The sequence below is a fragment of the Olea europaea genome, chromosome 11 (genome assembly GCF_002742605.1).
Source record: "Olea europaea var. sylvestris chromosome 11, O_europaea_v1, whole genome shotgun sequence".
Lineage (NCBI taxonomy): Eukaryota > Viridiplantae > Streptophyta > Magnoliopsida > Lamiales > Oleaceae > Olea > Olea europaea.
This window is the reverse complement of record NC_036247.1, coordinates 15,730,586-15,744,905: the sequence shown is the minus strand read 5'-3', so window position 1 is coordinate 15,744,905 and position 14,320 is coordinate 15,730,586. Positions and strand designations below refer to the sequence as shown.

The 14,320-nt window shown below is 38.3% G+C and overlaps 1 protein-coding gene across 1 annotated transcript; it reads right to left on the bottom strand.

The window, feature by feature from the left end:
* Positions 1 to 13,101: 13,101 nt before the first annotated feature.
* On the bottom strand, positions 13,102 to 14,314 carry LOC111403581 (protein PHR1-LIKE 3-like). Its single transcript, XM_023032142.1, has 2 exons — positions 14,186 to 14,314; positions 13,102 to 13,654 (listed from the first exon to the last, which is right to left on the bottom strand). The coding sequence occupies exons 1-2, from the start codon at positions 14,219 to 14,221 to the stop codon at positions 13,307 to 13,309; spliced, it is 384 nt and encodes a 127-aa protein (XP_022887910.1). The 5' UTR covers positions 14,222 to 14,314; the 3' UTR covers positions 13,102 to 13,306.
* Positions 14,315 to 14,320: the final 6 nt, after the last annotated feature.

Genomic DNA, 14,320 nt, shown 5'->3' with positions numbered 1-14,320 from the left:
TGGAGGAATCGCCCACCGCCTTTTGGATCTCATTTTCTGTGCAATTGCAAATCAACATTATGCAAAAGGTATTCCAATTTTTGAATTTATCTTTGGAATTAATTTTGCAAGGAATGCAGGGCTTATTTATTCTTGTTGAATCATTGGGTTTGTTTATTTAAGTTTTTGAAGATGTTATATTAATGTAAACATCAAATTTAGCTGTTTGTTAATATGAATTAGGTTTTTTATTTAATTTTCTTCGGTCCCATATTCCAGTTTTGAGTCTTGTGTGTTGGTTGCTGTTGGTTGTTTAGTAATAGTATTTTATACTCGTTTTGTGTGAAAGAGAAATATTTGCCGTGGTAATTATTTACATGATATACGGTATCTCGCACTGGGGTGTTGGTTGATGTAATGAAAATATTTTGTTGTGGATAGTGGGTGGTTAGCAATGGCAGTGGGTGATAAATGTGGAAACTGATATAAAGTATTTTCGATTAAAAATGTTGTTAGTTAGGACAATGTTTGTGGACACGGATAGGCAAACATACTTTTATTCAAATTGTTTACATTTATAGAGTACATGTGTAGTTCCCTCATTTCATTTCGAACCCATCCTTTTGTACTTAGGTTGTTAATACTCTTCAACAGTGTTCACAGATTAGTTTTTTTTTTTGGAAGTTTGTAAATGGTTAATAGATGAATTATACTTATGATGTGAACCCTTTTGCAATATGTACCATAGAACCCTTATGATACATTTGCAACACGATAGTGTAATAAGACATCCTATAGAAAGGGACTTAGAGGGTGTATGTTTTCACTTGTAATTGTTTTTCGACTGTGATGACTGGATTTTCGCTATTATGTACCAAGTTCGTGTGTTGAGGCACCATGCATACGTATCACATGTGCATGTTGAAAACTATCGTTCCCGACATTTGGGTGCTATAATTCTCGACAATTGGGTGAATCCCGACAGATGAACTGTCGTTCCTGACAGTTAGCTACAGGCATTCTCGACAGATGAGAGATGGCACTGTCCTGCCAGACGAGTGCAATCATCTGTCGACACAGGCTTCGGTGACAGTGTCTCGACACATGATTGTGGGCAATGACGACATTGCACATGCATTTCGAAATAACATGTATGTCAAACATTCATATCTCATTATCACACGTATTTTCGCACATTCAAAATATTGCTAGTAACGTTTTTTTGGAGTTCAACATTGCATGCACAATTCAACATAATCTGTTCTTATACGTTTGGGTAGATGATCTGTTCTTATACATTTGTCATATTACTTGTTCCGATTGATGTGGTTGTAAGCTCTTCCGAAGTACGCTTGTTCTTTGAAATATTCATTTGGTGTTGATTTATGGTCTGACCATTATCGCTTCATGTGCAGAACGGATGGAATTTCAATTTTGGGTGTCGGAGAATGTACGGTTGCCCGCGCGCATCTCGCTATGGAGCAACCTCAAGTACATTAAAAAGGTGATGGATCACTTCGACGACCGACTGCGGGATGACTTTCAGAACTACTGCCTTGGGTTTCTTGCTGACGTTCCGGAGATCCAGTTTTTCGCTCAACTAATCCAGGCCCTTGTGTGCCGAGGGATCCGTTGTGATAAGTCCCACGAGTTGTGGTTCAACGTGCAGGGCCACCTTACCCCGTTTGGACTGCATGCTGGCTCGTTTCCGGAGGGCAATCGTTTGAACAAAGCATTGGAGAAGAGGAGGCTGAAGGAAAAGTATTTCAAATCGCTGGACAAGATTTCATGTGCTCAATTGGAGAAGACCTTTGTCCGCACGTCGACACCTCGGGCAGATAGATACAAGCTCGGGCTTGCTCTGATTGTGGAAGGAGTTATCACTGCTCTGGATAATAATGTTGGCATTGATGAGGATACGCTTTCCCTCATTGACGACTTGGAGCTGTTTCTTTCATACCCCTGGGCCAAAATAGGGTATAGGCGTTTGTTGAAGGGATTTCGGGGTACTTGAGCACGTAAAATGAGCGATGCAAAGATGAAGAACGAGAAGGACGTCAGTTAAACAATTCACAGATTTTCGATCACCATGTAGGTACGAACAACATTACGTTTATGTGTTTTGTTTGTTAGTATTCGAAGAGATACGTACATTATTTGGATGGACACTTATGCGACTATTTATTTTTTTCGTCAAAATTTTTGTTTTCGTCCAGACAGATTTGGGCATTTGAGGCCGTGCCCGAACTCGGCGAACGCTTCGGTGAGCGGGTGGGTGAACGATCGTCCCGGCTTCTGTGCTAGACCTCTATAAAACAACCGCAGCAGCTTACGTATAATGCGTTCTTCAGGGACGTATAGGTCATGGACATTTTTCATTTGCCTTTCAATTCTTGTGTTTTCTTGGGAATAGTATGCAATATATTTTAACTACCCAGTCTTCCCTGTTTCTACAGCTGTACGTGCAAGCCACACTGCGTCCCACGGAGGCCGAGCGTGATCTCCCATACATCGCCAGTTTGGTATCGTTCTCCAACCGTCTGGTGCAATTTTTGGACGACCTCGCTAGGAGTGTTGTCGGGCCACAGTTCCATGAGGCGGCACCAGCAGTGGGGGACATGAGGATAACGCTGCGGGTGACGACCATGACGATGAGTCAGGTGCAGGGGTCGAGGACGATGAGACATCCGCAAGCGATAACTGTTAGACACCAGAGGGTAACGGGGAAGATGGATCTAAGGCTGATTACAGTGGAGATAGCGGTGGCGACACCTCTACCGAGACCGATGGTGGTGACACCGAGGACGACGAGGATGCCTCGGGACGGCAGTCGGGTGCATTACCCACTTCGATGGTTGGCTCGTCGACATCTGAGCTGCAAGGTACGCGTGGTGGATCGACTGTGACAAGGAAGGACGTGGAGGGCATGTTGTTGGACCAGCACATCCTCTTCGAGATGAGGTTGTGGATCGTAAAGCTTGAAATCATGCAGCACGTGACGGAGGAGTTCGCCAGACTGAGGGACTTCATATCTACCTTGGTGCCCCTGTCCGGTGGCATCTCCACTTCCGCTGCAGCTCCTGTCGTGAATGAACCAAACATTTGGGGCGACCCCCACGAAGGTATGAGTTTATGTTACTGTTACTTCCACTTACAACATGTCTGCAGAGCTGTGCAATTTGTCCTATGCGTTCGCTTACAAATGTATTTTTTAAATTACCAAATTATTTAGATGTAGATGGAGGTGACATGGACCTGTGCCCGGATGACAGTGGCCGTCCTTCGCCTATCGGGAACTTGGAGGTGAATGGTATGTCGATTAGTCATATCTAACACATATTTGTCTTTGATTTCATCTCATCTAGTGATATGCAACTGTATTGAATTTCAATCCTTCAGTACATTTTTTTTTGTTTCCATCTAGACGAGCAAGGCAGCGACATACGGAGCCCACATGATGACGACCGTGCTGACGAGGCTAAAAAAAATGACTTATAGCGTTAGTGGGTTCATATAGGGTCAATTGACCCCCCCCCCCCAATTCTTGGGGGGGAAAATTCTGCATTTTTTTATGAACGTCAAAGTTTAAAACCTTCATTATAAATATACTAGTCGTATGCCCATGCAATGCATGGCTGTGTTATTTTTTAAGGTAATATTAGTGTGTCTAGCGTCAAGGATTGATGAGAGACATGTGCATTAGATTGATTTGATAAGGTAAATTTACATATAATGTAACTAATAAAAACTATAGTCACGATGCTTCTAGAGAGCATCAAGAAATAAAGGACAATTTAAAAAAGACAAAAAACAATTAGCAAACAAAATTCAAGTGTATAAAGGGACCGGAACAACATGCCATCATTTTCCAAAAGTTTAACACTGATATTAGTAGTCTTGAATGTGCACATTTTGTATAAATAAAGTTTTGAAATTTTCAATTAAGTATACAATCCTAAAATGGATCAATTGGCTTTAGTAAACATATATGCGTGCCGACATAGAGAAAGATAGAGGGGGAGGGAGAGATGACTAACAAAATCATTTAGTACCCTACAAGTATTAAGCATACTTGATCTTTCATTTGAAGAGTCCAAAGACACTTCATGTTCATCGGCACACACAAAAGAATGTAACAATTGATCATGACTGTGAACCCATGAATCAATGACAAAGGTTAGTTACCTAACAGTTGAACGCCCACTCTATCATCACTGTCCAAGACCATAACCATAAGACCAGTGTTAAATGCAGATTCGTAGAGCCAATCATAAGTTGAGAATCTGTACATAAAAAACAGTTATTCAAAACTTTATCATGCATAGAAACCATAAGCACTTACTTTTAGGCAGTTTATTTTAAATGACATACCTTCAACCCTTGTAACATCAATCATGAAACCAGATTGACGCCTATGAAATGGATTAGGCATAGGGACCTCATTCAACTGTCAAAATAACAAGTTAGCATATGTGGAACCACATAATCAGAAAGATAACATCATTGAATTTATAAACCACTATTTCTTATTTTTTTCTTGTTACCTTAGATGAACTGGTAGGTAAAAGTGTAGAAGGGGGTGCAAAGCCAAGCAATACTGCTGCAAGAGCACCGTCTTCCAGGAGTGCAAGTGAATTAGTCTACAGAAGTAAGAAAAACTATACTAAAAGAAAAGCTTGACTTTTTTTCAATGCCATAATGATAAGTGACAATGTATGTAATATGATTGTCTTAAATCATTAACATGCATGCATTGCCATCTATATTTTTTTATTGCTTTTCATGTGCCACATACTTTTAGGGAAAGCTGAGAATGCATTGAACATAATTAGTTGGTGCATGAACACATGCATTTCATTTGTATAAACAGGTGCTTATCACACACATACACAATAACGCACACGACGCAATTTTTTTTTGCAAATTTCATTTTTTTTACTTTTAAATAACTTGAAACAAATTTTTTACTCATAAGTAACTCTTTACATTTTAGAAATATACTTAAAATTTGAAGTTAATATTTTTCACTTATAAGTAGATTTTACAATTATAACATTTTTTTACTCTTAAATAACCTGCATGATGATAAAAATAACTAATTGGATGAAGCAAATAAATCGGGTCGAAAATTATAGAATTGGAAAAAAAAATTCATCTGACACCATACACATAGATATTTCACACAAGTAATGTACTTCATTAGAAATAATAACATCTACATGTGAGAACATTGCAGATGACAAACTATTTAAAATAAACACACATTCAATCTCAAGAAAATGACTTCATTTTCAAGCAAAACCTTAAACTAAGTCAAAAGCATGCACCATAAATGGAGTAGTGGGTGCATCAAATATAATATCAATCAAAAAGGAATTATTTGCAAACACTTTTTGTTTCTACTCGTCGAAAGTTTAATTTTGCTTCAATTCGAAAGTATTTAGAATTAACACATAATCCTGGTTTAAATTAATATTGAACTTGGAATTGAGGATAATTCAGAGATGCGTGATGTTAAGCAAAGTTTATTCGAAGGAAAATGTGGCATCAGCGGATAGTGATTCGGCTCATTTATATTTGTTCTTTTACCTTTGAGATAATTGAAAGGCACAAGGAAGAAAAGGAAGTCAAACCTCCAACGATAGATGTATGTGAACATCTTCAATATTGCCTAAGAAAATAACAGACACGAATACTAATAACCTCGTTTTTCTGCAAAGTTCAAGAAATGCAGTTTCGCAGAAAGTCACAAAATTTGAGATTGGAAGTAAATCAAACGTGTACCTAATGCCAACAAAACTATACACCGTGAAAAAGAATCAAGAATTTGCAAACGAATACATATCTTCAAATTATTATTTTATTATTTTTATGAAAGCAGTCGATTTAACCCAAATTTGATTGCAAAAGCTAATCGTCTGGATGAGCAAAACATCAAATCCTCCTCTATTTATTTAGAGAATCGGCTAGAATTCTCATGTTCATTACTTCAGTCATTCTTATTAAACCCTTATATCTGTCTATTTACACATTCTAATATCCAATAATGTTGTCAATGTCTCAATTAAACACTTCAATTTTAATAAACATGACACGGTGGCTATTCACCCTTTGGTTTGGTCTCAAAATTGTAAATTTTTTATATGCATCTCTCGCAATTTAACTGCACTTTCAAAACCATAGTCGTCACAACTTGCTGTAAACAAATAATTCAATATTTATTACAAATTATAACTAAAATAAAATTAATTTAAAAGTACAAGAGCAGTAACTGCCTCGTTCTCTCTTTTAAGGTAGTGTATAATTGATATGATATATTATATTATGATCCACAAAAACGATGACTCTACTTACAACATCAATTTTTCAATCTTCAAACTTTTGCTCTAGTCCCTCAAGTGACACATCATCACTAAAAAAAAAAAGGCAACAAACTTACAAAATTTAAGAAATCATTCAAAATTAAAATGATTATTGTTACAACAAAATCAAAAACAAGAAAAAAAAGTTTTTACCTGGGAATGTCAAAGAGAAGAAAACAAAGATAAAAAAAAACCTATAAGAAGAAGAGCAGTCAAACAAACATATTTTATTGAAGAAAATATTGAAAAAATTGGAATTTCTATTTTGAAGGGATATGTGCTATTCAACGTAAAATAACAATAAAAAAGCAACAAATTCACAAAATTCAAGAAATCATTCAAAATTACCATGATTGCTATTACTACAAAACTAAAAATAAAAAATAAAAAAAAATATTTTCACCTAGGAGCATTGTAAAGAATAAAACGAATATAAAAGAACCTACAAGAAGGAGAACCACAAAATAAACATTTTATCGAATAAAATATTGAAAAAATTGGAAGATTGGAAAAATTGAAATTTCTATTTCGAAGGGAAATGCGTTGCTCAACATAGAACACTACTCAAATGACAGTTATCAGATTAAATAGGTTCTGAAAATGGAATGAAAAGGAAGTTCAATATGAGGCAAGCGTGTGTGTTTTGGATTTTACCCTTTTTTCTTCCTCAATTCGGTTTGATTGTGATGGGAGGAGCTAATTCAAAAGATGTGTAAAATGAGAGAGAGAGAGAGAGAGAGAGAGAGAGAGAGAGCAAAAAGTAACTTTATAAGGGAGAAATTTGTGAACAGTTGCTGAAACCAAGTGGATGAAAGTGCGGGATAAAAGGGTTGAATAGTAAAAAAACCAGTTTTGGAACAATGCGTAAAACGGAGTGCTATAAGAATGAATAGTAATGCAGGGATTGCCCTTTTAGAAAAAAGAAAAGTAGTGTAAGACAAACCATTTTGACCAAACCCGTTTAAAACTAGTTCAATGTGAAAATATACGGGACAAAAATGAACAGACTAATGTTGTGCAAGCAAAAGCAATAATTTCTACCAATCCACAAAAAAAAAGGGAAAATTGTATAATAAATAGAAAAAATTTAAATTGAAATAATTTTAATCTACCAATTCACATATAAAAAAAGATGAAAAAAATTTATAAAATCGAAAATATTTTTTAAAAAAAAAATCTCTTTTCACGGAGAGAAAAGCAGTGATTGAAAGTATTAATTTCAATCATAAATAAAGGGAAAAGAATTTTAAAAAAATCAAAATTCTTTTATAAATAGAAAAAATGTAAGTTGAAAAAATTTAAAATAAAAAAAAATTCCTCCTTTCATGGAGAGAAAAGCAGTATTTGAACAGATTTATTTAAAACATACATAAAGACAAAAGAAGTTAAAAAATTTATATATTTTTAAAAATTAAATAGGGAAAAAAATTATGCTCCGTGCACGGAGTGAATATTATAACTTTTTAACTTTTAATAACTTTAATCCTACTCAGTACTCTCCTTAATTTTCTATAAATCTTTTATTAGAATCATATATATATATTATTCATTTAAATTTTCACATATAAACTTGAAACTGATTTCTTTCTATAAGGTTACCCGTGGCACTCTCTTATAAAATTCTTAGATTAATTTATTCCTTTTCCCCAACATCTTTAGAAAACATCAAAAGTCTCACTCCGGCCAACAGTTTTCTTTTATTCTGGGTCACTCAAGATTAACCTAAAAACAGTATGGCTTCTAGAAATCAAGTTATGCTTTTATTTTATGCCTAGGATGAAATGATTTATCAAATATTTACATAACTATAGATGTATACAAATCAGGTCAGCACATCAGTATCTAAACTGCGAGAGCCTCGTACCTCTGGATGCCATCAATCTAAAATCCAGGAAATAGCAACTCCTGTTAATCAGATGGTCAAAATGCCGGAGCTTCAGAGGCCTCTTGTAGATGTCCTCTATCACCTCGAACTCCTCCCTGCTGAGCTCGAACCTCGTACTACAATCTGCAATAGAAGCCCCAACAGTTAGAAATTTTCAAAATGTTCAATTCAAAAGTACAAGCAGGGCTGGGAGACTCACGAGCTTCGTAGTACTGGGTCGGCACTATGCAAGAAAAGGCCTTGTCCCCCTCCACTGCCTGTCATTTTTTCCGCACCCAGAACCAGGACTCCTTCCACCCCTTAATGGAGGAAGGCAATCCTACCACAAAGGGTGCGTGAGCCCCCCAAGGTGTAAAATAATACCACCCCCTGGACCCCTTCCCTATGATCCGGGGCTGGAAAAGAGTCATGAATGTATGGAGAGGCATGTCCTCCCCAAGTGACACCTCCTTCCACAGGAAGTATGAGCCAACCAACTGGCTCCACCCATTTGGCAGAACCTGGGTTGGCGACAACATAAAATTCTTCAGCACCGCCCTAAAGAAGGGGTGCAGAGGAAGACGCATACCTGCCTTAAACAGGTATTGACCAACAGCCACGCATCCGGACCTCGGACAGCAAGCTCGCTCATTTGGTTCAGGAACTAGCATCTCTATGGAGTGGAGGACACTGTATCTCTCCCTGATCTCCCCTAACCTCTTCCACGTCATACTTGAGGGCACCCTAGATGCCCCCCACTCTTCAGTATAGTCTACTGGGTCTTCGGTCATGGCATAACTATCAGCCTCGGTATCCCCCCTCTGACTGACCCCATAATCTAACGATGCCACCGTCACCAACTCCCTACCCGAGGTGGACTCCATCTCACAGAATTAACAACAAAAATAAGGTTTTCCTGTGAATGACACCTAAGGGAAGAACAATACGAACGGAGATAGACCGAAAAATAAAAAAACGGGCTGCCTTGACGCCGAAAAGTTCAAAAATTTGAGAGAGAATCAAATTGCAAAGTTTCAAAAGTCCTAAAAAATGGGATTTTCTCACCTTTTATAGAGGTCCAGGACGAACCCTAGCCATCAGATCGAACCTCAGTCAATCTGAGCCCTTTATTGTAGATCAAATCCGAGGCGTTGAATTCAAACGGCTTTTCAAACTTACGCCTCAGATTCAAGCGTGCCTCCCACGCACCCCATCCAACGTGTCTGCTTCTAGAAGCTCCAGCTGCCATCATAATTGTATTTTTAATTTGGCGGCAGCAGGTGCCTTGGAAGTCGTAACGGTTCAACCACTTTTCCTCGAAAATAAGCACAAAACATCAAATCGTTGGCACAGCTATCAAGGCACAATCATTACCATTGAACATCGGCTTCTCCTTCAACATTCGGCCATCAAGCCTCGTAGGTTCGGTTTCCCAACCACATCGACTTCTTCTTCATCATTCATCCATCAAATCTCGCAGGTTCGGTCTCCCAACCACCTCAGCTACGTCTTCAACATTCAGCCACCAAGCCTCGCAGGTTCGGTTTCCCAACCACCTCGGCTTCTTCTTCAAGATTCATTCATCAAGCCTTGCAGGTTCTGTCTCCCAACCACCTCGGCTCCTCATTCAACATCAACACAGCCTCGGTCTCTTCATCGTTCACCCACGGCAACACATTTCTAATTCCAACTCTGATATAAATATCTACACTTGGACTTCAGGGACTATTATTTGGGGTTCAAAAATTCTTTCAATTTTTACTTCATTAAAGTCCACGCATTACATGAATGACCATACTTGGACTTGGGGGACTATTGTTGTGTGTGGTCATACTTGGCCAATTCACCTGGCCCATTATGGCCCACTCAGGGCGAACCACGTGTCATTCCAGCCGAGGTGGCATAAATTGCCAAGGTGAGCAAAGTCGAAGTCCACTAGACGAGGCTCCTTTTTACCTAGGCCCGTAACGTACCTGAGATCCACATGCCGAAGCCCATGAACCGAAGCCATGATGCTGAAACTAGGTGAAGATAGCTGAAGCCCTCAAGCGGAAGTATTGTGTGAAAATGGCCGAAGCCCCGAAGCAGACGCAGGAGCCTCCGAACCACGAAGGAGTGTCCTCTACGTTCACTTCTTCCAAGAGATCGTCTGCATAAAGATCTTATTCGAATGATTGATGGAACGTTTGTCATAAACATAAAGGTCAAGTCTTGTCACTAGTATGGAGGCCCTGCACAAAGCAATAAATGCGCAGCAAACTAGCAAGTCAACTCTCATGCCTAGGATGGGATGTTTGAATTAAAGAGATGAGGCCACGTGCCACCTCATCCAAGGGCTCCCATTTCACATGTATCACTATAAATACTTCCCTTGTGTAACATCAAAAGGCTAATGCAAGAATCAATACAAAAAACTATACTTTACTCAACTCTCTCTCATTTACTTGCAATACACAAATCGAGTTTATACATATTCACATATATATTTACGAACACCGATTGGTAATTATTGTACAATCGGATCACGAACAACTCGTCGGATTCTGAACGTCACTGTCCCGCGTCGTTGGGCTACTCCCACGCCCTTAGAACTGCTCCTTTTAGACTGTCTACGTGTCTTAGCGTGTTGGACATTCGCCCACGTGTGTGTGGTGGGACCGGCATCTATTGGCAATACTTTTTGGGGTCAACACATCTTATAAGGGGCAAGCAAATAAAGGAGCGAATATTGAGTTTAAACACCAAAAAAAGGGGAACTTTGAAGAGCGCGGGAATGCTCATATATTTACACCTGATATATAACATATCAGAAAGATCATAGAATTTGAAGTTCAACATAATTTACAATTCGTGGTCTATGGCTTGCGGAACAGAAGGCCGGCGTGGACTGGTAGGTTCCGAAGCTTGTGGATAGGTGGCAGCAGAAAGAAAGGTAGGCATTTACTGGTTTGTTGTTGGCAACAAAGTGTGATCCACGCAATGTAAAAAATAGGGACACTGGCAGCGATATTAGGCTTTGAAGTAGATGGACTTGTGTAGGGAGGGGTCTGTGCAATAGTGATGAGGGAGTCAACGTGAGAACCAAGAAATATTGGTCAAGATTTTATAGAGGTGACGGGAAATATACGTTCAGAGGACTTGTTATGTTGCAGACTATGCGGTGGATTGTTTACGGCGAGATTCCATTCCAGGACACCAAAAAATGGAAAAGTGCAGAAGGAGGTGGGCAACTCGTACACAATTTTTAATCCTATGACCGAAGATCCTTGAAGTGAAATTGAAAAGAAAAGGGACAGAATTTTCAATGTAAATGTTAACGATAGAAATCGAATCAACAAATTCCACTCACCTAACCAAGATTTGCACCTCCTAAACTTATTAGTACTGATGCTCAAAATGGAGCAAGAGGAGAAATGACTACTTAGAATAGAGTTGTTTGAATTTGCATTCATTTATCTTTTGGGACAAGGGTATTTATAGATTTCCCTCAAAGCCTCTGGACAATTCGAACATTTTAGAAGAATGACAGGTTATGGTCTTGTATTGGCTAGCTCATAACTGATTTTGTTACCGTATCAGTTTTTACTCATCATCTTTTATGCCTCACAAGCAAAGGATCACGTTCGCGGAGTGTATCTCGTAATTTGATGGTAAACTTTATTAGATTGAACATATTATGGAGATGGAAAAAAAAAATTTTAATTTTATAAATAAAAATTCTCTAACATGGAGAACTTTAGACAATTTATATGTGTGAGACTTTGAAGAGAGACTATCACATCCGATATGCACAAATGGACAAGAGAGTTCCTCCAATCATGATGATGTCGTAACCATCATATGAAGAATGGAGAGAGATTATTTAGATCAGTATTGACATGGTAGAGGTGGGGGATGATTGATCCGATAGAGCTGCAAAACAGGGTCAGGGTGGTGGGGAAATACTAGTTAATTTTGCCCTTTCTATTATGGAATCGGACAGGGATGTCAAATGTGTTAAGCGGCTCGTCGGCTCGACTGCTTGACTCGTTTGACGAGCTCAAGTACGAGCCGAGTAGGGTTCGAATCCAACAAGCCGAGTGAGGCTCGGCTCGTCGATCTCGCGAGCTCGTGGCTTGTGAACTCACGAGCTCATGGAACGAGCTGATTGGGACATTACTGAGATTGCAAGATTACTAGTACATGGCTGAAATTGGGGCAGCACTAGGCTGTATGGTTGGCAAAAGAACATGAAACAACGACATTGAGAAGAGAATTTTAAACTGTTTAGGATAATTTTGGTTGAGTAATGCTACAAGTACAGTAATTTTGACATCATGATTTACAACCCTCTCACATAAAAGAGGTGGGATCCACGATTAAATAATCGCGGACCCACGATTGTGAGAGGACTGTATGTGCTGTACACACATCATTTCCCATTTTCGTTGGACAAGTGAGCAACACGGTCGGTCAAAATAGTGGTGGACGTTGCCGAATAAGCGATCATGGCTGATAATATCACAAGCTGAAAACTGAAAAGTAACGCAAGTTATCCTAAACCAAATAGGATGCAATAATTTTATCTTCAATAAACTGCATCTTAGATAAGACATATTTATTAGGCCATGATGTAAAGATAGAATTCTCTCTCTTTCAAAGTAGAATCTCACTCTCCATAATTTCGGTCCCAAGGGTTTTTTTGAATCTCACTCTCCATAATTTCGGTCCCAAGTATTTTATTTTATTTTTTGTTTTGTTTGCTAATTAAATAAATAACTATCAAGGGAGAATATAAAGAAAACGAACTCAAAAGAATAAAATTGTAGAAAAAGAACATGTATCAAAACATGCAAAGAGACTTGATCTCGAGTCTCTACGTCACTTGAAACTATACATGAAAATAAAGGATGCTCATGTGCGAAGGGATGTGGGTCGAAAGGAAGGTTTAAATTACATTATAAATGACAAATACAAGAGAATAATGAAAATCACTTTGAAGTTTCTTGACCCATGTAAATCAACTTCAAGAATATACAAACAACTGACACTACAGTTTACAACATTGCTCAATCATTTAGTTCAATCGAACGCACAAATAAAAAGGAAATGTCTGCTAAAGTCATCCAATATTCGCCGTCGTCCACTCGGCTGCCTGCATATTGCCTTCAAAAGGCGATGGGTCTCCACTACCAAAGAAAGTCCGTGGTCTTTTTTTCAGTGCAACAGCCTGTGGTGCGAGGGTAACAAGACTTCCATTCAACACCATGTCCTTGCCATTGGAAGGCAGCGAGGTAATCCCGTCACATTCACTACCAACTTTGATGGCGAGTTTAGAGAATTCTTCCCTAACAGTTTCTAGCCCTGCAGAGCCCATGTCCTCAACTCTAAGAGCTTTACAAGCTTTATCAAGAATTGACTGCAGATACTTTCCCTGTGCTTCTATTCGGATCTGAAGATGACGCTGCACCTGCTTTTCATGGTATTATAAGAAGAGACTCTTTTTACATCAGAGCAGGGTACTAAAATTCAAACCTAATGGAGCATATGAAAACTATGCAACTGAAATCAGATATTCAATTTCGGGTTTTTGAAATTTATTCCTTCCGGTGTTTTAAGTGGCAACATATGGAGAACAGCCTCTGTTACTCACTAGAAAATAAGTATGTTTTAGAATAAATAATCTTCTTTGAGTTGGTCAAAGTATGAAGTTTTTGAAAGTAACCCGAGTTACATTCAAAAAAATTAACCAGAAAAAAAAATTAACACACACACACCATAACCTTTCCATACACATTTAAAATCAAAAGGTTACTTAAAAGTAACTGTAAGGTAAGTTACTTCAATCGTAGCAAAATATGCTGCATTTCACCAAGAACTAAAAGGCCCAAATATAGATAATGTTAGACACTAAAGCTAATCATCATCAAGCAGAAATAGAAAACAAGCGTCCATGCATAGCAAAAAATCAAACAGTTAAATAGACAGATGATATCCTAACCTCCAGTTGCTCGTGCAGTCTTCTCTGAACTTCCATCTGTACTCGTAAAGCCTCAGTAACCTGGTAACCGCTGATGAAAATATGATATAAATATACAAATAGAACCTTAAATTAAATAAAAATAAATATAACTTC

Excerpts from the sequence above, each read along its gene's own strand:
- LOC111403581 (XM_023032142.1), bottom strand. The coding sequence starts at position 14,221 with ATGGAAGTTCAGAGAAGACTGCACGAGCAACTGGAG. Across the intron at positions 13,655-14,185 it reads GACTGCACGAGCAACTGGAG|GTGCAGCGTCATCTTCAGAT; the intron begins GTTAGGATATCA and ends CATGAAAAGCAG.